At 35.4% G+C, this 24,216-nt stretch overlaps 1 protein-coding gene across 1 annotated transcript; it reads left to right on the forward strand.

The window, feature by feature from the left end:
• The first annotated feature begins 9,697 nt into the window (after nucleotides 1-9,697).
• On the forward strand, nucleotides 9,698-23,999 carry LOC126964590 (uncharacterized). The gene is made up of 6 exons (XM_050807791.1): nucleotides 9,698-9,846; nucleotides 14,722-14,789; nucleotides 16,860-16,981; nucleotides 18,661-18,793; nucleotides 22,937-22,997; nucleotides 23,881-23,999. The coding sequence occupies exons 2-6, from the start codon at nucleotides 14,723-14,725 to the stop codon at nucleotides 23,996-23,998; spliced, it is 501 nt and encodes a 166-aa protein (XP_050663748.1). The 5' UTR covers nucleotides 9,698-9,846; nucleotide 14,722; the 3' UTR covers nucleotide 23,999.
• Nucleotides 24,000-24,216: the final 217 nt, after the last annotated feature.

Genomic DNA, 24,216 nt, shown 5'->3' on the forward strand with positions numbered 1-24,216 from the left:
ACCTCTATGTGAGTCATGTGGAACAATTGAGGACGTTGAGCACTTGTTAAAGGAATGTGTCCGATTTCAGTCTAGTAGAGACAAAATTGTAAGACTTATGGGTTTGAACAGATTTGATACGGGCATTTTTGTAAATATACAGGGTGGCGCAATAGAACGTGCATATTTAAAATATTGATTAAAAAATAAATACAAAAGGTATAGTTAAAATAAAACTGAGGTATTATTAAGAAATAAATGAAGTTTATTTTTTTAAAAATAACATCGTCTTAATGATTACCCTCTCTACGACGACACTCCTCTAATCGCAAACGGAAGTTATTGAAAACTTTCTTCAGTAATGCTGGTGTAATTGCTGCCATTTCACCACGGATATTCTCCTTGAGCTGATCGATGTTTTTCGGATTATTGCTGTAGACTTTGTTCTTGAGGTATCCCCACAAAAAAAGTCAGGAGGCGTCACGTCTGGACTACGTGGGGGCCATGGGATATCACCTCTTTTCGAAATCAGTCTGCCAGGGAACATCTGTTTCACAACCGCCATGGAGTCATTTGATGTGTGACAGGTAGCTCCGTCTTGTTGAAACCAAGTCCTAGAATTCACTATTCTTGAATTTTCAAGCTCTGGAGCCAAAAAACCTTCCAACATCGCAACATAGCGTTCGGTATTAACAGTGACGTTTTGCCCCCGCGCATTTTTAAAGAAAAACGGTCCAATTATTCCTCTACCAGAGATTGCTGCCCATACTGTCACTTTAGGACTATGCAGTGGTTTCTGTTGCTTGAGTTTGGGATTCTCACTGTTCCAGTAACGACAATTTTGACGGTTTACGAACCCATTGATATGGAAGTGGGCCTCATCTGAGAAAAGGATATTGTCAAAATTGGAAAATCGATTAAGCATTTCATTAGCAAATGCGAGCCTTGCTCCGAAGTCAGACTCTTTCAATTCTTGTGTTAACTGCAGCTTGTAAGGATGCAGTTTAAGATCCAAGTTTAAAATTCGTTGCAAACTCCGTCTCGATAAGTGTAAGACAGACGATCTCTTGCGAGTAGACATTTGTGGATCTCCTCGTACAGATTGCATAACTCGCTCAATATTGTTGTCGGTCCTAGATGTTCTTGGACGACCTTTTGATAGTGGTTTAAACGTTGAACCAGTCTCTTCAAAACGCTGAACCCATATTTTAATTAAATTATCACTCGGAGCTTCACTAATTTGCCGTAGTCCATATTCAGAAAAATATAAACGCCTAGTAGAACGAGAGTTCTCGTAAAATACGCGCACGCAAAATGCGCGACGCTTCCCGTCGAAGTGACTCATAGTGACTAAAACTCCATGAGCCCGCCTACCCAACAATGCAGACTCCCCCCGCCCGCGCACTTTCTACCCCGCGAAAAAAGATGATGCAATATGCACGTTCTATTGCGCCACCCTGTACTTGCCCGCCCTGCATCTAAGGATGCCATAAGTCTGTTTGAATCCATAAGTCTTATTTGTTGAACACTATAGATATAACTTGCTTTTCGTTTTTTTTTTTAGTTTGTTATGTTAAGAATTTTGTTTTTCTTTTTTCTTTTTAATGTACTTAGATTATAATGGGGCTGACATGTACATACGAATAAAAGCCCCTAAATCAATAAAGAAAAAAAATATGTATATATCCATACATATATATACGATCTTCGACCAGTTTCGCTAATCGATCGATAGGAAAAAAAATATGCAAAACTGAAGTGGCAGAAGCAGGCAGCAGGGCAGAGGACATAATTCGAAGTCATGTACCAGAAGACGTAGTTTTGGTAGTCGCCCCACAAGATGGTCTGAAGATCTTGTATAGAACGCCGAAATAGGTTGAATGAGGGCAGCGCAGGACCGATGGTGAAGGCGATCTTTGGGGAAGGCGTGAAGGTTGGTGAAGGATCAGTGGACGTCTTCCGGCTGAAATGACGAGATCTTCGATTAGATAATCTGGGAAAAGATTATGATATATACAGCGGTGTACAAATTCTATTCTGTAAAAAAGAATACTTGCAGAGTTTCTCTTTTCGTTTCTTCTCTCTCAGGTCACCCTGAATCACCCATCGGTGCTGAAGAAAAGCACCGATGTTACTGGTTTGGCTGACGTTAAAATAATAATAGAAGGATTGTTTTGAGAAAATAAATGAGTTTTATAATTAGATATGAAATAAAGAGGTCATATCAATAGTACCAAGATAGGAGAGCTTGCATGAAATGGTTGATGGCAGAGGAAGGAGACGGGGAAGTAAAGAACGAAGTTAACTGTTGGTTACAAGGGATAAGATTGGTCTAATGTTTTTCTTGAGGGAGATAAATTTGTATAAAATTCATAAAAATATCAACCGATCGACGTGGAGATCTTTGGGGGAGGCTTTTGTCCAGCAGTGGACCTCTTCCGACTGATGATGATGATATATAAATGTCTGTGTGTGTACTTAAGTACCCATGGAAGACTTTTATCTAATTGGCATTCAAAAGTAGCTCTAAAACTTTTATATCTAGTGTTGGAGTAAATATTGTTTCAAGGAATAGACCTCATGTTTTCTATGTCATAAAAACTTTATATTTGTATCCGTTAGTATGGAGATGGTCGAACCCATGGTATAACTATATATTTATCTTATTGCGACATCTTCTATCTATTCGATATACATTTAAAAGTAATCTTAAAACTTTTATACGTAGTGCTGCTGTAAATATTGTTACAAGAAATAGACCTTTTGGTTTCTATTTCATAAAACCTTTATTATTGTATCCGCAAGTTTTTAGACGGTATAGCCCATGGTATAACTACATATCTATTTTACTGTGAAGAATCCGCATGTCTATTCATTTGATTATTTTGTCTAAAAACCGATTTAGCTCAGGGGAATGTAGCTAAACAGTTTTTTTTATTACAATGTCCGACTGTTTTTTGTATACGCTAATCTCAGGAACTACTAGACTGATTTTCATGAAACTTTCACGAATGCCTTCACCGTACCCTGGAAAAACATTTGATCTAAATCGGTAAAATAAGCATTCACACAAATGCATTCTAATTTACGTAAACGAAGTCGCGGGCACAGCTAGTTTATAAGTAATTAAGACCGACTTTTCGTTTGATTTAATTAGTTTGATCAAATACAGTTGATGTAGCTTAATAGATAATTTACTTTTCAGATGCAGACTGGCATAGTTCTGTTGATGCAAGTGTTAATAACACTGGTGTATTCAGAAATACTTCTGCCCAAACTCAGCAATCCTGCAAAGAAATTGAGACAGAAACGAAGTCCAAACAATCCTTATCAATTCCACCAATTTTATGTGCCGAGCCTCCAGGTGATACCAATAAATTTTCACCAAGGACATGTATGGCATCACCCACCGATGTACTCCAATTCAAACCACTCGCAAATATTGGTGCCATTTCACGAACTGGTACCAGTGCATGAGCTCATCCCAGTGAGCCAACTGTCGGTTATACCACTGCAGAGGATGAGGGAACAGAAGGTGTACTCGGTTTATGAGGATAATAAGTTCCGGACTCCTATTGGTGGGTTTGGAGTGGGCTGGCGGTACGGAGGTCATGGTGCTGGTCACGGCTTCCATTATGGATTTGGTTAATAAATATTCTATAATAATACAATTTTGTTGTTTTATTCAGTCTTCAAGATTGAGATATTTGTGGTTGAAACTTCAAATTACATGATCTATCATGTAATCGTCTACGATTTATTAAGAAATAGGAGTAGTAGTTATTTATGACTTATAATAAAACATATTATAATATAAACAATATAAGAATGGAAAAATAGGATATCCAAAAATGGACACGATCTCAGTATACCTTGGTAACACTGAAAATGTTTAGAAAATGAAAAGCGGCTTAATGTAGAAAGTTGCCAATACTTTTATTGTTTTTCGAAGTAATCTGCGTTCCTCTCTATACATCGTCGCATTCGATGGAACCACTGAGAAAAGCAGTAGGCGCATTCTTCCTTAGGGGTCTCTACTATGGCATTTTCGTACGCTTTCACCGCATCCTCAGCTCGTAAAGCGAATACCTCAAATTTTATCTTTAGTTCTTGGGAATAAATAAAAGTCGCAGGTCGCCAGGTCGCCAGTCTGTAGTAACTGTCCTTAAATCTTCTAGCACAACTGTTGCGAAATGACCTTTCCGACCAAAGATTGAGGCAGTCATCTTTTTTCTTTGACTTCTTCCTTTCTTTACCTTAGTTGGCCGATCCTCAAAAGGGAATACCCACTGAGCTGTGTCTTTTGGTTTCGGGTTCGTAGCAATATAACCAGCTCTCATCACCTGTGACGATGTAAAATACAGCATTTGAGTCACCGCCGTTGAACTTATCTAACATTTGGCGACACCAGTCGTCGGTTAAAGTATGGGTTATCCATCTGGTACAAAGCTTGCTGATGCCTAAATGTTCGTGTAATATTTTATTATAATTTTTTGAACTTGACTCATACCAATGCCTAGGCTTGCCCGTATCTGCTGATAGGCCACTCTCTTATCTTCCTCTATCATGCGTCGCACAGCACCAATGTTATCATCAGTAGTCGCTGTTAAAGGACGTCCCTCACGCGGATCATCATTGAGATTGCTACGTCCACGCTTAAACTCGTTAAACCAATTGTAAATAGTGGCATGAGATGGGGCTTCATTTAGAAATGCTAATCGCAGCCTATCATAGCTTTGTTGTTGAGTAAGCCCATAACGTAAGTCATAATAAATCATAGACCGAAAATTCTCTCGTGTTAGGTTTATTTTCACATGTAACAAGAGTTGTTAGATTTGCCGCCAATTCACAAAAACAAATGGCAAATGAATGCAATATACGAGTTCTAAAATTGAAATTCAAAAAAAGTTTTCATAGGCCATGTTTTCAACTTGCCAGTTCTAAACATTTTCAGTGATACCCATGTAATATGACATACTATGTTTCACGCTTTTCGGGAACTCAACATAATAAGTGTGTGTATGAAAGATGTCGAAATATCTCAATGAATATTAAAATTTCTCATTAGTAAATAAAAATAGTAATAGCCACATAAAAATATCATATATATATAATATAATATATATATCATAGCTCACTGGTTTGAGCTGACTCGATTAAGATTCGAATTCGTTCTCTTCACCTAAGAATCGAATTTAAAGTAAACCGAAAGCGATATACGTATTGTTGAAATCACAGTGTTGCACAGCGGCCATCATGGATTTAAAAAATGATCACAAAACGTTCTCGATGATATATCAAAATATATCCCAAAACGATATCCGTATTGTTGAAATCATACCTTAGCGTGGCGGCCATCTTGGATTTCGAAACTGATCCCAAATAGTATGACCATGACCCCCCTAAAAATTTATTTTTTTGACAAATATTTTTTATTTTTATTCTGTTCCATCCACAGATCCGCTGGTCCACTGGTCTAATAAGTTTGCAATATCTACAATATTTGTAGTACGATAAATTTTATGTACGATCTATTTGGTAGGTCATCGAGAATCGGTCATCATCTACGTATTATACCCCAAAAATTTTAATTATTGATTTTTTTTATTATTTTATATGGCAATACAACGTTTGCTGGTCAGCTAGTACTTAACAAAATTTCAATGTTTACTCAGACAGTCCATCCTCTTATTACATAGTATTTACATCCTCTTTGGATAGTGGTTTCCTAGTCTGATATGCAAAATACTAAGGAGTTAATGTGAAGCGTGGCTAACAGTTTACGACTTGTCAATAAATACTGGTTACAGTAACAATAGACTCGCTTACATTTTGTATCTTGCTGTATCTCCGTTAGAGATGTTTTCTCTCGCACGCTGGCCGTTGGGGCAGTAGAGTCCTAGAATGGCGACCACGTACCGGAAGACGCAGTGTTGGTAGGCCCCCCGCAAGATGGACCGAAGATTTTGTCAAGATCGCCGGAATACGTTGGATGAGGACAGCGCAGGACCGATCGTCGTGGCCATCTTTGGAGGAGGCCTTTGTCCAGCACTGGTCGTCTAATGGCTGAAATGAGAGTTTATTCTAAGTCAATTGTTACACATTTCACGCTATGTTCCGAATAATAATAAGAATACTAGATATCTTACGATATGCTAAAGAGAATCTTAATATTACTCCAATATTATACTGTCTTAAGAATAAGTGATGTAAAGTAACTCAAGTAAGTTTAAAATTACTTCTTCCTGTCATCTAATTCTGTAGGGAAAAAGGAAAAGAAAAGAAGCAAAGGCAAAAGTACAAAAATAAAACTGCAAACAATATTTTTATGAATGAGCGCTCTTTCCAACTGGTTCGAGTGACGTATGGTTAATAAATCTTATATCCTTTGTTCAATTCTCAACATAACATTTTTTTTAATATTTGCAAGAGCGACATCTCAAGTAAAATTTCTTAATATGCAAAATATTGGGGTTGAGCAGGTTATCAACTGTAAAGTAGATCCTGTAGTTGAAGCCATAACCTGAGAGTTGAATAGTTTTAAAAAATAAATTTAATCCGAGAAGTGATGGTTATCACTTTAAAGCATAGCAAATTGTAAAGACAAAAGTTTTAAATTTGCAATAACTTAACTTAGCGTTTATTTATAACACAGATATAGTATCAGTTGCTCTATCAGACTCTGTCTGCGGATAGTCTATCTTAAAATGAGTGCATGGAGAATACGTGTCAATGTCTGGAGTGACAGATTGATTGTTAGTGCGCGTCAGAGTCTGGAGATAAAATATCACACACACTGAGATAATAAACACGCGACTGTAACTTTCATGCTGCGTGTCCCGATGATGGCTTGATAGAAGTTTTAGATGAACTAGTCATGATTGTGAAATAGAACATGCGAAAGATTAAAACAATCTGTGCGATGTTATGGTTGTCATACAGATTAATTTATTTTTATAATCTTAAGAACAATAATTGTTTGTTGAACTGAAGTCAAAAATAGTATTTTTTTTATAAAAATAAGGGACGAGACGATCAGGACATTCAGCCGATGGTAATTGATACACCCTGCCCATTACAATGCAGTGCTGCTCAGGATTGTTGAAAAACCCCAAATATTCTGAGTTGCACTACAACTGCTCACCTTGAGACATAAGATGTTAAGTCTCATTTGCCCAATAATTTCACTAGCTATGGCGCCCTTCAGACTGAAACACAGTAATGCTTACACATTATTGCGTCACGGCAGAAATAGGCACCGTTATGGTACCCATAATCTAGCTGGCATCCTGTGCACACAAGAACCGATTGATGCTCGAACGTGAACTGGGGAAAAATGTGGAAATATGGCACGCGCCGCGGCCGCTGGAACACTGACAACCGTACCGTGATGTGCGATGTTCGACTCGTACAAAAACTCAGTATTTCTCTTTAAAAATTGGCAAGGTCCTAAACACTGTTGGCTATGTTTAATTTTGTATACACTTTTTTGTGTCTCTATTTAGATCTGTACTTCGACATAGTTGCAAAAGTACGGGACCTCTTTTATCTATAATTGTTAATATGTCTTATTTATTATTAATATATCTTGGACTTTCCAGCAAGATTCCCCACCTGGTCACAAGACACGAAGGGCTGAAGAATAGTCCTTCTCTAGCACAGATTTGGACTACAATTAATTTCGGGAACTTAGATAATTTATACGCCTAGATAGTCTCTTGCTGTTAGACAACCGATAAAACAGGCCAGGAACATTAGTTCAGTGCGCGTTACAAGCTATTTCTTACATTCGCGATTTGTATCTTCAACACACGGTCAACGATGCGGACCAAAGAGGATGTAAATACTACGTAGGCGGGACTGCCTAAATAAATGAATTTTTGTTTAGAATGAAACGTGAAGTGATTTGACATTTGTTTGAAATAGCAGTAATAATCCGGCTAATCCGATTTCTGCTTTCCCTTTTTTTACAAGATTATAGCTGTCGTCTGTTAATCTGTCAATTGCACGTTTCATACAATCGAGTGTATCGCTTTTCTATTCTGTGGAAGGTATTCCACAAGTTTGCCAATGTCACGTTAAGGTAGACCACCACGCTTAGAGTATTCTTTTACTAATTTTAGTGGTAGTGATCGGTGCTTAAGATTGAAACAAGTTTTATTTTCTTATACCTGAAACAAATATAAATGCTGTTAGGACTATAAAGGACATACACAAATATAATTACTTAATTTTTTTAATATAAGTACTTAGTCCTATTTACAACTTAATCTTATTTATTTTAATATATTTACATAAAATATATACAAAAGGAGTGAAAACTAGGGAGAGGAGACAGTTAAAGGAAGTTGGGCGGGGAACTTCAGGAGGTATAAAATTGTACAAAGAATGTTGCTTTAAAGGACAATTGAAGAATAAATGATCCACGTTTCCCTCATCTAGACCACATTCACAAAGGGAATTGTCCCTAATTCTTAGTTTAGCCAAAAATACTGCGGTACAAGCATGATTGAAACGTGTATCGCTTTTCTTAGAGAGTTTCGCTAGACTGATGCGGACTATGAATGTTTATTTTAATTTTTTGAAAAATCAATAAGGATTGCACAACACATTTCACATTAATTCTTTGTTTTGCGGCTCCCTTTTTGGCGCAACTATTTATAATTTAAACTTAAAACAACTTTTCTTAGCATAAAATGGAATTATTTTGAGTAAAAAAAATACCAGTTGGCTATATAATCATTACGGTTATTTTGGAATATATGTATTTAAAAAGTTTGAAGAATAGTCTATCACCTACTGCCACTACCAATTCGCAATTAATATTGCAAATCAATAAAAACATCAAAAAACAAGTCTGTACGTGTAATCTTTACGCGCGATTGAAGTAAAACTTAATTAAAATTAACTTTAGGAGTTATTAACAGATACATATTATTTTTGCTTATCTGAAAGGTGATAGACAAAATATGTTATTTTCATTTGCCCTAGTTTGTATTCTAGTCCTATTCTAGGACATTCAGTATAATATAACAAATATTCTTAAAGAGTCGAAAGGCAAGAACATTTAATTTATACCATTAATTAATATATAATAACATGAAATAAAGGCGTGTTATTAATAAATAATTAAATAAAAATAACGAAATTATTAATATCACACATATCAATATAACGTTGTTATTGAATATTAACGAATATGGCTCTTTTTAATTGCCTGTCCGATGGACGAAGAAAAATTAACGAATGTCGCAAACAGACTGAGAACTTTTATTTATTATTTATTAGTTATTACAAAGTAGTCATAAATGAACAAATACACTTGTAGATTTTCAGAAAATATTACTTAGCAATTTGACACAACTTTTTAAACCATTAAGTAATAATGGTTAAAAATTATTTCAATTGACTTTTTTCTGCCGTTACCTTAAGTTAAGTACTAACGTTACTTCCGTCAGAAAAAAATGTCAGAGTGTCGAATTTGCGTGACGGTATGCGCGCCCATAATGATATATATAGATAATTTTTCCCCAACTTACCAAAAGAAGTATAGCTTTGAAAAATACAGACGAATATAGAACCTCTTGTTGTTGAAGTCGGTTGAAGATATTCAACATCCGAATCAATCATTGTGCATTCTGTTGTACCGTGTTGCGTGACGTCATGTGACGATTCACAATGCGTGATGCCTGGCGACCGCCCGACCAAAGAATATATAACAGTGCCCGACCGGTTCCAAACACCGTTATCATACACCGACGCACAGAGAGTAGACAGTGGTGCCGCAGAAAATACACGAACCATACATTATCTGTGAATATAAAACATTTATAAATTATCTGAGCAACTGTTTAGTGACAATATACCGTAAGTTGATAGATTATAGACATTATTAACACTGTTGTTTACATTGTAATATATTATATATCGTTAAAATAACAGTTTTGATAGTTAATTTTATCAGATCCCCAATTCTGTTTATTTTAATCAATAACTATTTGTTTTATACTAAATATTTTTACTATGGGACCGGTTATGGTATCACCATTTAAACATTTTATATCTGTTGTAATTAGTATGGGATTTTTTATAGTGACTTCGTTGACAACAATCAAATTTATTTACTATAAGAATTGGTCTCCGCTGCACTTCAACTAGATACCGCACTAACTAATAACAGTAGGTTTTTTATTACGGCAACTATTAGATGCTTGTGTGCGTGGCATCTTGTTGATATGTGATTCTAGTGTCTTTCTTATTTCTAGTAGTATTATTCTTACATAGTTTTACTACGCAAACCGGCATTTTAGTTTCAATTATTAGCAAAGTTTAACAGAGCGTCACACATTGTTCGAGACGCCCAAGTGGGCGTACTCGAGCCAGTCTAAGTTTATCTAAGTTTCTTAATTTAAGTACATCATTACCTACTTTTAATAATATTAGCGAAATACAGATTGGAAATTTAATTTAATTATGACCATAATATATAAATTATACCTAAATCTATGTCAATATCTAATGTGTTAGTCTCATTTAATAATTAGTAGTATTTTCAGTAGGCAATAATAATTTATAAAAACTTTTGCAAATCGGTCAAAAAAATAAAAAAAAGTTTGTGAATTTATGTACAGAAATTGATTTAAATTTACATAAAAATTTGGAATGAGCAATTTTAATATTTAAAGTATTTTCATAATAAAAAAATATTATATTTATAACATTTTGGTCGTCTCTGAAGGCCATAATAAAACATCATTTTTGTCAATGGAGGTTGATAATATAGTCCTCTTTAGGGTTTTCTGTCGGAGCGTTCCAAACAGAGTTGCAAGTTTCTATGAGAAAGATCTTCGGGATTTTAGTTTGAGAAAAATCGAGTGCTTTAGTCATTTAGAACATATAGGATTATCTAATAGCGTAAACAATATGATGTCATTATCATCTTTCAGTTGAAAATCCGGAGAATGCCGGCTAGATTATGGGTACCACAACGGCGCCTATTTCTGCCGTGAAGCAGTAATGTATAAACATTACTGTTTTTCAGTCTGAAGAGCACCGTAGCTAGTGAAATTACGGGGCTAATGATACTTAAAATCTTATGTGTCAAGGTGACGAGCGCAATTGTAGTGCCACTCAGATTTTTTGGGTGTTTTAAGAATCCTGAGCGGCACTGCATTGTAATGGGCATGTCGTATCAATTACCATCAGCTGAACGTCCTGCTCGTCCCGTTCCTTATTTTCTTAAAAATAAAAATTTCCTGCATAGGTTTGGCTTTAGTCACCAATTGGAAGCTGTATCTTAAAATCATATTCTAGGGTGCGGGACAAACAAATTCAATGAATATTTTGCCTCCAGTTGTCTAGCTTTAGGTTGGACAGGATTATTTAGGGATATGCGTAGAATTGACCCAGAGGATAATGGTAATATAACCCTGATCTAGTTTTTATATAATGATATAAGTGAACCGTTGATTGAGTTAAAATAATATGATATTGTGTAGATACAAATATTAATTTTTTGATAGTTTTTTTTCCTTCTAGTTTTGTTTCTGTTTCACATTGCTTAAATGTTTGTCGGTTATCGAAAGGCTATGAGCATTAACAATAAACAAAAGCATAATAATTTTAATATATATAAACTAAATTTTGTACACTGCGTCCAACTTGAGAGATAGGATAGATTTAATTTCGGTTGATGACCCTTAATATTCTTTTATTACAAATGTTGTGAATAATTCTATGAAATAAATTTTGACACATATTTTGACAGTTCTGCTGTGACATTGTAACATTACATGAACAGGGAAAAATGGAATAAGTAGTGAAATGAATATTTCACAATAAATTTTTTTCCTATTTGTTTCGATCCGGAAAAGCGAATCGCACCGGTCACCAGCTCGTATTAGCATATAAATATGATAACACCAGAAATAAGGGATTGCTTGTTACTAATTCTAGTAGGCTTCATAAGATACATTTAACACATAAAGGCTTTAAGTGTAAATGTATACACATTTATATTAAGTCCCAGCCAATATTCAGTCATTATCTATAAATAAATTTAAATGTAATATTAAAAAATGGATCCGTCGTAAATCCTACTACACCACCTCTGAATATCTAAGTGATCAGACAGCCTGGGACTAGATTATGATTATTTTATAGCAATAACAATGATAGTAAAATATTGTATTTTTTTTTAAAAGAGCGCAAAAAAAGAATGCTGGGAGAGTTCCTCAGAGCGCCATTTGTTCCTGAATCGGTAGTAGTATTAGGAATTACATCGAATAGAATTCTAATTTTGAGAAAATAAATGCCTTTTTACAATATCAAGGTATTGACGATTGTTATGTATAGAACACCGTTACAGATAAGATAGTAGGACAGGTCACATCACGTATCGCCGGCGTGTCTGTGATGTCACGGTCGTATCTCGTTCCGCCACATCTCAATCACTTGACCCCTTGTTTCTCGTGTGTGACGTTAAGTGCAAGGCCACCATGCCTTTGTTTATAATATTAAACGCAATATGAGAATTTTTATAGAGCACAGACCGCTCATAACGACTTTCTCTTGCACATACCAAATATGGGACTTTTGATGTGAAAACTTCTTTTTGTAATTTGAAAGAAAAAATGAAATAGGAAGCATTATATAGTGTTTTGGTACTAGGCGATCATAGTTGAAGAAGAGATTGTCTTTTGTATGACGCGTGTATACCTTATTAATTATTTAATTCTGACGTCATGCGCACGACGAATGAGTATATAGACACCAGGACAACTTATATATGGTAGCGGTGATAGTAATGTCTTTCATAGCTATTGAAATCATGTATCATATGCAGTACATTAAAAAAGCACGCACACCTTCCTTAAAATCCGACAATACTCTTGTGATTCCTCTGGTGTTGCAGGAGAATGTGGGCCGCGGTGATCACTTAACACCAGGTGACCCATACACTAGTTTGTTCTCCTTTTTCATAAAATAAAAATTTAGAGGCTGCACGATGCCGGTTTCCATTCTGACATGTGTATTTTGTACGCAGGCAATTTTTTTTAAATGACGATGATGTTAAGTTTCTGTATACTCTTCTAAGACATGACATTCAGATCTTCCAAGAAGACTTTATATAGTACTAACGTTAGGCGTACAGACGAATAAAGTGTGCAAACAGAGAAGAAAATCTCTAACGGACAAACAGCAAGAAAGAAAAGGAAAGCGAATCTCTTGTAACTATGTTCGATTTTAATTAAAAAGTCGTAAACAGCCTGCCACGCTTGAAATTAGATCTATAGTATTTTAAATATTAAACAAGATAACGCACATAATAATGTCGAATCACAATTGATGACACATTTCTTTAGAAGCTCTTTAAGAAGAATAAATGAAACTATATATTTTTTGCATAGAATTACCAGTCACATGGAACATCATCTTCAAGTTTGTCATCCTCTTATAAACGGGATTATGAACTTGAAAAAATAAATAAAACATGTTAAACTTGCGAGGTTGTAATGTAATTTGCAATAATGATGAACATGAGACTAACAGTGTTAAATATAGTTTTAGACAGTCGTCATACTTTGTTATAAAAGGAAGCATTGATTGTTTTTATTTATGGGTTTACACCATTTGGGCTGAGTTGCATCATATTAGCTGTTATAGTTAAGGCTTAAGTCAAATGTAACATTAACAGCATACTCACTCAGAACCCCGACTTTAAAATAGACTGAGAAATGTGTTGCACCATCGTATTGCTTGTAATACGAGATATATTATCAAGTCAACGTCGAATATCTATTTGAAACTTTTGACAGGCGCTTCTTAACATTAACAATAGCTTTAACCGACGAATATTGGACGGTTACGGTTAATAGGTTAAGTTATGACGTCATCTAGTGCTATAATATGATATTACTTAAGTTATTTGGTGCATCAGAGCCTTAATCTTTCTTTTTTATATATTATATTTCAGATAAGCAACCCTGAGTATATTTGGTCAGGCCATAGTTATTTATGAAATGAAATAATCAACAACAAACAATGAACAATATAACAATAGTAAATGATTGTTTCAAAATATTTGTAAATATAACGTAATATAAAGGGTGGGCCTAGTCTAGATGTAGCGTTTTAAATTTGAATCTCTAAAAAACTTCTGATTATTTTTTCAAATATCTGTTGTTTTATTGGAAAGGTTGATTAAATTAAAGATTGGTAGTCTTTGTCATTTAAGAATGAACCGCAATATCATTTATATGACCACTACGACTGGCTCGGAACCGCATTTTCAGTACATTTTCGATTGTTTCGGCTTGAATCTCTTCTGGGATGGTTTGAGTAACATTTATCCTTAATGGTTCCCCACTGAAAATTATCCAAAGGGCCGCGGTGATCACAAAAATCACAGCTCCGAGGTGGTCCATTGACATCAGCATTTCGTCTGATTATTCGATTTTCAAAAACAGTATGCAAATTCAAATTCGACTTAATGAAACTTCAAAAACTACCCATTCGAAAAAGTAACGTAAGTTTTTAATATTTCCCAATTTTGTTCGGGCATATTGTGTCCAACTTTGCAAATGCCAAACATTAAACTACCTTCCTGTCAAAAAATTAATGTCATTCTACCATTCAAAGTAAAAGTCATACAAAGTAATCGGTACTTCAAATTTAAAACATTAGATGGCTCACCCTTTATAAATATTATGTCGTATCCAGTGAATTGTTTGTCTGTTTCAGAATGGCTGCCAGAGTTGTGTTGGTGTTGGCGTTGATCAACTGTGTCAGCACAAGACAGTTGCCTAGTGGTAAGCTGAAGTAGCCTAAAATCTTCGCACACTACACCGACTTAACGCAATACTCTTCCAACTAGAGCTAATGATTCGGTATCAACGAGTTGTGAACTAGCCTTCCAAAATCGGGATGTGCCCATTATGGCACTAGATCTTTCATATACACCAATATATAAAGTGCCGTACGGCATACTATGCCCTGGCCAAGTTCTGACCATAATTTTGCTTATAAGATAGTTAATTTTGAATGGTCTTATAGCTTGTTTCAATTACATTCTTATACATTCTCTCATATCATCCTAATTTTAAGCAATCTATTACGGAAATCGCGCCGATCTATGGCATACCGCGGCGCGGGTGCACATTCCGATTACGGAAGGCTAGGCGATCAAAGCGAGGGTCACCAGTGGACAACTACGCGTCAATGAGTGGGCAAGTGGAGTGGGAAGCGCGTTGTCAACTAGCTCGACCTCAACCACCACGGAATGAAAAGTCATCTTCATTCCGTGTTCTTCGCCCCTCTCTAGGGGCAACGAGTTGGCAACGCGTCACGCGATTCTTCGACAACGGATCGGTGACAGTCAATAGGTAAACAACGCGTGGACCATGCCTCGTACACATGTCGTATACTTTCAACTTAATAGTTGACAAATATAATCTTATGTAACTCAACATAAAGCTTACATTTCATTGAGTTACATCTTCTTACTTCTGCGTTGAGTTGGAGAGGAGTCGACGTTGAGTCGGTGCAATGTGCGAACACCTTTAAGATACCTACTCGATATTATTGTTAAGTTTAGTTACCCATTTACTTTTAACAATTTGAATATCAACCTTATTTCTGATGTCCACTATCGATTCTCGTTATTACAAGTCAAGGACGGTGCAAGAAGCAAATTGATTTAGACTTAAGTTACTGGACATAAGGTGGTTTTTAGTATGCATCAAAGTTATGCGTGAGGTTTTGTTAACAAAAGTGTTATTTTTTTTATATATTTATTAAAGTTTTATAATGATAATAAAACTATTGAAATTATTTCAACAGTTTCAAATTAGAGAAATATTAAAGGTACCCTTTTAAAATATATTAATAATGACGTGGTTATTAATATAATAGTTTTAGATATTATACTTCCTTTGACGCGTTAGGGAAAAATTATTAGAGTAAATTTTTACGATGCGCGCGCACACCGTCACACAAATTCGACACCCTGAGGTTAGCTGGTCAACTACACTATTTGTATCATACTTCAGCTACCAAGCCTCTTGTAACTCATATGTCTACTGAACCACAACCAATGGACGAGAATTAAATAAATCTCAATAAATATTTTGAATTTATGTACAAGTATTAAAATAAAAATAATATTTAATCTCTCCAACCGTATAAATATAATTTAATGATATTAAATTACACGCTATTTAACAAAATTATGCGGTATAATAATATTTTCACTTCTGCGATTGCCGCCATACCTGAGAGAGAGAGAGAACAAAGCATACATGATTTTATCAACGATACGTGACTGGAAAGGCTCAGTTGGAAGAGCGCTCGCACGGAACGCGAGAGGTTGCGGGTTCGAGTCTCGCATCGTTCATAAAATTTTGTTACCAAATTTTATTTGTGTATATTTTCATTTATTGTATTTAATACCTCATATATTGCAGTAATGTTTTTTCTAGATACTTAAACTAGCACGAGGATGTTTTTTAAGGATTTTGTTTTATAATGTTAAAGAATGTGGGGCTATCTGGATGTGTGGCGGTCCTCCACAGTGCGGTTTTCAAGGAGCTTTCTTCCACGAGTTGTGGTATGAACGTCTTTGTGCGGTGTTTCCGGGACGATACGACATGGGTACCTTAAAAAAAAGCGCACACCTTCCTTAAAGGTCGGCAACGCTCCTGTGATTCCTGTGGGCGGCGGTGATCACTTAACACTAGGTGACCCGTACGCTCGTTTCTCATCCTTTTCCATAAAAAAAAGAAGAATACCTTCTTGCCTGCTTACATAAGCAAGTACACACACTTTTTTTCATTCAATATGATATTTTTCATGTATTAAATATGTAAGGGATGTTTGTTTAGATTACATCGTAAACAAGTCACTGCAATCAGCGTACCGGCTGGTCTACCAGTCCAAGACCTGGCCAGTCGCTCGCGACAGATGCGAGGACCAGGGTGGACATCTCGCTGTTCCTGACACTCAGGTGAAGAGTCAAAAACAAAGTCTAAGTAGAATAGACCTCATCATCATCATCATTAGCCGGACGACATCCACTGCTATAAAGACTCTCCCCAAAGATTTCCACCACAGTTGATCCTGCGCTGCCCTCATCCAACGTATTCCGGAAATAAAATAAATAAAGGTAAAACAGACTTATGATGATAAAACTTTGCAAAGCTCCTAAAACATATCAGCCTATCAACCACAGCATGTACCCATCGCTTTGATTTGATTTAAAGCATATTACCAGTGAGGGGGCCTATTACGGCCGTGAAGCAGTAATGTGTGGGTAATCATTATTGTATTTCTTAACTCTTAACTCTTTGACTTAACATCATAAGTCTCAAGGTGAGGAGCGCAATTGTAGTGCCGCTCAGAATTTTTGGGTTTTTCAAGAATCCTGAGCGGCTCTGCATTAAATGGGCAGGGGTATCAATTACCATTAGCTGAAGTCCTGCTCGTCTCGTCCCTTATTGTCATAAAAAAGGTAAAGAGTCGACAAAGTCTAAGTAGAATAGACATATGATGATAAAACTTTGCAAAGCTCATTGATCTCATATATACTGTGACAACATATCAGCTAATCGACCGTAGCCTACTTCCACATTTCTTTGATTTGATTTGAAGCATATAAAGTTATTATTATGACGGGTACTGACGATGTATATTTTACTAGCTGACCCGACAGACGTTGTTCTGTAAATAATAAGTAAAAACTGTTTTTAATGAATTTGTCAATAATCTATATATATATATATATATATATATATATATAAGAGATTTCCACGTATATAGTCACTCATCACGATATCTCTGTATTTTCACCGAGTAGAGGTCAGCTGAGAACGAATTTTCCAAAATTCCACCCGTAAGATTTTTTTTCATTTTGAACAGAACAACGTCTGTCGGGTCAGCTAGTATTTCATAAAATCAAGAATTATTTACGTAAAATATGGTCCCTGTTTTATAATGAAACTGTCAAACCGTGCGTCAATACATTCTCTCATAAAAAATATGTCCATACAAAACAAATTTTGGAAACAAAACTTATTATCGTAATAAAAACTATCCTATCTGGCTATCTATCAAGTTCGTCTAAACTGCACTCCATGAAGTAATCCTCATTAAAATCCGTTCATTAGTTTAGGAGTTCACTGAAAACAAACACCAGGACACTGGATTAATACATAAATATATTTCTTTAAAGCTTAAAGCATATTGTCACCTCCTGATTATTCCCTCTCATGGCGACAGGTGATTATCCCCTGAATATCTCAGGTCTGAGGTATAAATTTTTGAATGGGTGGTAGTGCTGGTAGTTTTTGATGATACTGTTACGGGAAACTCTGCTTCATGAGTTTGAAATTAAAGTCATTATATATTTTTTTATAATGGCTAATAAATGCTCGCAAAATATGTTTATTTATTATATACTAGGTGAACCAGCAAACGTTGTATTGCCACATAAAGTATTAAAAGAAATACAATAATTAAAATTTTTGGGGTATAAAATATAGATGCAACCGATTCTCAGACCTAGTCCTCATATTCCATAGTCCAAGCATAGAAAAGTTGAAGTATAGTCCCCATATTCCATAGTCTATAACCTAGAAAAATTGTAGCGTATATAGGTATTTAGCAAATATTTGTGTAATATTTCAGGAAGAGTTTGAGTTCCTGCAGAAGCTGGTCCGAGGTATGCACTACCCCAGTATCGTAAACCGGGACGTGGCGCTCGTCGTATGGCTCGGTATCAACAATCTCGATGACTACAGGATATGGAAGAACATATTCGGTAAGTGATCCTTCAGTATTGACTTTCAACTATTCTTCGTTACTAGTACCGAAGCACTAAGACAAGGTATTCGTAGTACCGTAACGCATCTTTTGATGTAAGGGTCCGCTGCTATAGCAGATTTTTTCATTTAAATTTCAATTTATCTTGGCTTACCTTCCAGAATATCAAACATGTATGTACCCGGCAATATTCCACTTTCATTCCTAACGAAAGAGAATTCATTTGAAAGACATTCTATTAAAGATAATGTCCAACAGAATATCAGGAAGCTGTTTTTCAATTATTTCATGTAGAATTAATATTGTCTAATACAATAATAACCATAATATTTATCTGTATGAACGACACGCGACCGGAATATGCCTCTTAATTATATCAAAAATATACCGACAGACCCGACAGACGTTGTCCTGTAGACACGTGTTATATCAATGATATTATAGTATACTTTTAACTATCATTGTGTGATATTTGAAAAATCGGACGAGTTCTAATTACTTATTAATTATAAACTATTATTTTAATTTGATTTCTGAACGGGGGACACTTCAAAGGAAAATCAAAATTGTTGTTTTTATTTAAATCCGTGCATTTATCATGTTTATGCAAACCTCTTAAACCTTCCATGGACTTCCACAAATAATTCAAGACCAAAATTATCCAAATCGGTCCAGCCGTTCTCGAGTTTTAGCGAGACTAACGAACGGCAATTCATTTTTATATACGAGCATATAGATTTAATATTTGTACATCGCGAATAGGTTATCTGAAAAATTTCTGTCAGAACTATAAATAATTAAAAATTCAACCGGAATTTTTGCCATATTATATTTCGCAGACAACCACGAAATAGGTAATTAAAATCAGTGGAAGCGGTGATCCCTGAAAACCATACTACACTTATGCATGGTTTTGAAATAGATGATAAATTCGTAATGCAACTGTTATAATTTTTTCGAGCAGTAAATAATTAATTTGACTCTTTAACGCAAGAGTGTGCGGTAACCAAATTAGTCTATAACATCTTCAGAATAGAAGTCATACTGGCATGCCATTGCCATTATCAATTTCTATTTCAATTCTGTTTTCAAAAAATAATATAGTTACCTAATATCGTGAGTACCTGAATAGTAACAAAATACTAGAATTTTCTCGGAAATGCTGACGATATAACTACATCTTTGAGCAAAGTTGGCATTTTCTCTACCTAAAATAAAAAAAATGCCTTTATTAATATATATTAATATTATTATATCAAGTAAGATTTCATATATTTTACAAATAATGTTACATATGTTTTGATATTATTATTCATCCGAAAATAAACATTTACTTTACGGGTCAAGTCATTATCAGATTCCTGATTTTCTCTTTTATTCTTATTGATGAAAGAGTAAAATGTTCCTGGGATTCCGCCATTTTATTCCAGATTATTATTTTGATTTTATATTCTATTTATAATTTAATACTACTATTCGCAAATTTTAAAATTTTCACTCATTAAGGCGCGGATTGTAAAGTGTAAACGCTACAACCGACACTACAATATTTGTGTTGATCATGTGGCTAAGCTGCAAATGGGCATTTATTTTACTGGTTTTCTGTTGTTTAATCAAAATTTCGATATTAAATCGAATAATTGTTCGGTTTAAGTTTTAGAAATGTACTAGTTCTATTAAATTCTTTAAAAAAATAATGTTGTTATCGCTGAAAATTCAGAGATTTTTGACTCCAAAGTTTACTTTTGGGAAGCAACTTCCAAATTTTTTATTGGTTATTTCAAATTATATAAAAATATTCTATTCGGTTCAAAATTTTCTTTGAGTCGTTCTTTGTGCACTGTATTTTTTGTGTCGGAATATTTTCATTTGGTTATGTTGTATTCGACTCTCTAAGAAACCAAGTTTTGTGGATATTGAGGTATGACCGCGCCTTAAATAAGAAATTGAAGGGTACATTATTATTAGCACATATCAATATGATGTTGTTATTGAATATTGACAAATATGGCTGTATGGGCTCGAACCCTATGCCTGTCCTAATAACGGCCGAATAACCAAAAACAAATTATCGAATGTCGCAAATGTCAGAAAATTTCTGAAAACTTATATATTATTTATTGCAATGGTAGTAATAAATAAACAAATTATACAGCTGGAGATTTAAAAAAATACTCAAAAATTTGCAATATTTTTTAAAACCATTAAATTATTCTGGCTAAAAAAATTCTTACAATTGACTTTTGTACTGAGCGTTACTTCCATCAGAAAAAAAATCTTAGTTACCCCCAAGTCGCGCCTAAATAAGTTATACTTCAAAAAACAAAAATGAACATTTTTGACATCCTTTTATTAGCTTCATTCATACGTTGGTATCCATATAACGGAAACATTGACCATGATTTTAAACTAATTTAAAAAGTTGGATACAATACAAAAAGTTAAATAGTGTTGAACTATATGAAACACTATTTTTTTTTGTTTTCAATGCCCAGCGCGGCTAAAATCGTTCGCTATTATATTTTTAATATCCATTAATCGCTCACTTAAGTGGAAGCGCGGAGTGCAAGCAGTAGCCGTTCCCAGGGGGCTGGCAGTGTACGTAATTCAGACACAAGCAGCAATAAATAAAGCAGATAGCTACCGATCACGTTCCCAGGGTAATTGAAAACGAGCTGTCGTTAATGTGATCTATCGGCTGATTATTAAACTGATGCATATCGCGCCTCGTTTGCTTTATTATGTTATTGCGGTAATGAGCGAGTGTTAATGACGTTGCGGGCTGGATGCAATTATTTGTGGGCATATTTAATAGCGGTGGGGAAATCTAGAAATAAAATTTGGGTCAAGTTGACAATATTTTTGCCAGTGCTCTGTGTACGGCTAGATGTGTAGTAACGTCGGTTCTTCTACCGCTTCTATCACGAGGAGTGTTCCGAAGTGCTGTTTGACGTGATTCCTGTCGCCGAATTCCAACTTCGCACGACTTGCTACAAATTAAAATATCACCCCACCATCTGGATGTTTGGCATTCCTCCACAGTGCGGTTTTGAAGGTACTTTCGTCCACGTTCGACCAAGCTGTTGAATGAGCTTCCTTGTGCGGTGTTTCCAGAACGATACTACATGGGTAGCTTCAAAAAACCGCATACATTTTTTTTAAAGGACCGGCATTGCTCTGTGATTACTCTGATGTTGCAAGAGAATGTAGGCAGCGGTAATCACTTAACATCAGGTGACCCGTACGCTCGTTTGTCCTCTCTTCCATAAAAAAAATATTAAAAAGTTCTTCAAGCCCATTCAATATTAAAATATTGTCATAAATTCGATATTTCTTTTTATATTAAAATCAGCTATTTTCCTTGATTTTCAGTGTAAAGTGTTATGTTTCACTCCAATTATAAGTATCCTTTCTCACACAACGGTTTAACAGATTTAAATCAACTATTTTCTGCACCGATTCGTACGCTATTGACAATATGACATTGTCAATATGCGTGTCACTCCGGCTAGGTATAAAACTGAATGAACCACATCAATATAGATGCGGCGTTCAGGTAGATGCTCTTGGTCGCTACGGGTTATCCGGCCTGAAATCGGCTGGCTGTATCAGTCGTTACGTCAGTTGGTGCTGGGGCTGCTGCTTCGACTGCCGAAGACGGCAAGCATCGTAAATATGTTGGTCTTAGTGTGTCATACATCTTTGTGCCCTTTGGTGTAGAGACACTTGGCCCCTGGGGCCCAGAGGCGCGGAGAATGTTCAAAATACTATCTTCGCGCCTCAATAAGGCTACTGGAAACCCGAGCGTTCGGTCTCATCTCGGTTAACCGATCAGCCTAGCTATCCAACGCGGAAATGCTGCCAGTATTCTAGGTACGCTTCCACGTAATGATAGTTTTAATTTTATGTAGTCATAGTAATGTAAATATAGTTATAAGATTTGTGTTGTTTGAATATATATTTTATTAAAAATGTACTATTTTCATTGGTCAATAGTGTAACGTTTCATTCCAACTAAAAGCATAATTCGATACAATCGTCACATTTTCACTGTCTTTTTCCATTGATTATAATCGAAGCCTGCTCGCACTCAACATAGCTTAGTACGCTAATATTTGAGAATACTTTTGTATATTTCCAGGTCAAAACATAAAAGATTCCAGTTTTTCGACATGGTCGGGAGATAACGGACAAGGATTTAGGTATGTACAGCTTCGATATACATTATCCAAACATTTGTAAATACATGATATGAACTCAGCCAGAGTTGTATAACAGTACCTATAGGTTGGGTTGGTACAAACCAACCCAACCTACAGGTACTGTTAATTTTCAGTTATAGAAAAACTACATTTAAAAAGCCGACTTAAAAAACTAAAAAGTATAAAATAACTTAATACACCTCTAGTGTAAACTTAATTAAAAAACTTTAATATTAATCAAATACTATTATTTGTATGTGCTATTGATAGATTTTAAGTCGGTGCCAAGCCAAATGTTAAAGAGGTAATCTATTTTAGTAATCATTTTTAATCGACTTCAGGATGGAGGAGGTTCTCAATTCGATCGGTATTTTTTTATGTATATACACCGATTACGCCGAGATTTATGAACCGATTTACTTGATTCCTCTTTAGTTTGATGCGGCACAGTTGCCTTTTCTCAGACTTTACTTACGTAAAGTATTTTTTTTAAATAAAAATAAAGGACGAGAGGTGCAGGACGTTCAGCTGATGGTAATTGATACACCATGCCAATTACAATGCAGTACTGCTCAGGATTCTTGAAAAATTCAAAAATTCTGAGTGGCACTACAATTGCGCTCGTCACCTTGAGACATAAGATGTTAAGTCTCATTTGCCCAGTAATTTCACTAGCTACGGCGCCCTTCAGACCGAAACACAGTAATGTTTACACATTACTGTTTCACGGCAGAAATAGGCGTCGTTGTGGTACCCATAATCTAATCCGGCATCCTGTGCAAAGAAGAATCCCACTGGTAAAAAATAATTAATTAATTAGTCTTAAGATTAGATGATTCATCAGCGTGTTTCTTCTGAAAGCTTAAGCATTTTGTTTGTGTAGTGACGATCCTGAGGAGCCCCACTGCGCCGCGATAGATCCCATCAACCCTGGTCTCCGAGACTACTGGTGCCATCGACGACAGCCCTACTTATGTGAAATAAATATTAACGAAATCTAAATTGTGTTTTATTAATAAGAACGTAATATTTAAACGTGTGATGTTGCGGTCATTCATCTGTAAAATTATGCTAAGTCACGGACGAGTAAAAAAAGAAGCACTCCGTGTCACCATACATAACAGTGAGGCACCAAAACAAGCCGGTAAACGTGTTAATACATAGCTCCACGCATACACTTACACTAATACAAGCCGATCGGCCGCCATTATGAGATTTG

Source organism: Leptidea sinapis, chromosome 5, assembly GCF_905404315.1.
Source record: "Leptidea sinapis chromosome 5, ilLepSina1.1, whole genome shotgun sequence".
In the NCBI taxonomy this organism is placed as follows: domain Eukaryota; kingdom Metazoa; phylum Arthropoda; class Insecta; order Lepidoptera; family Pieridae; genus Leptidea; species Leptidea sinapis.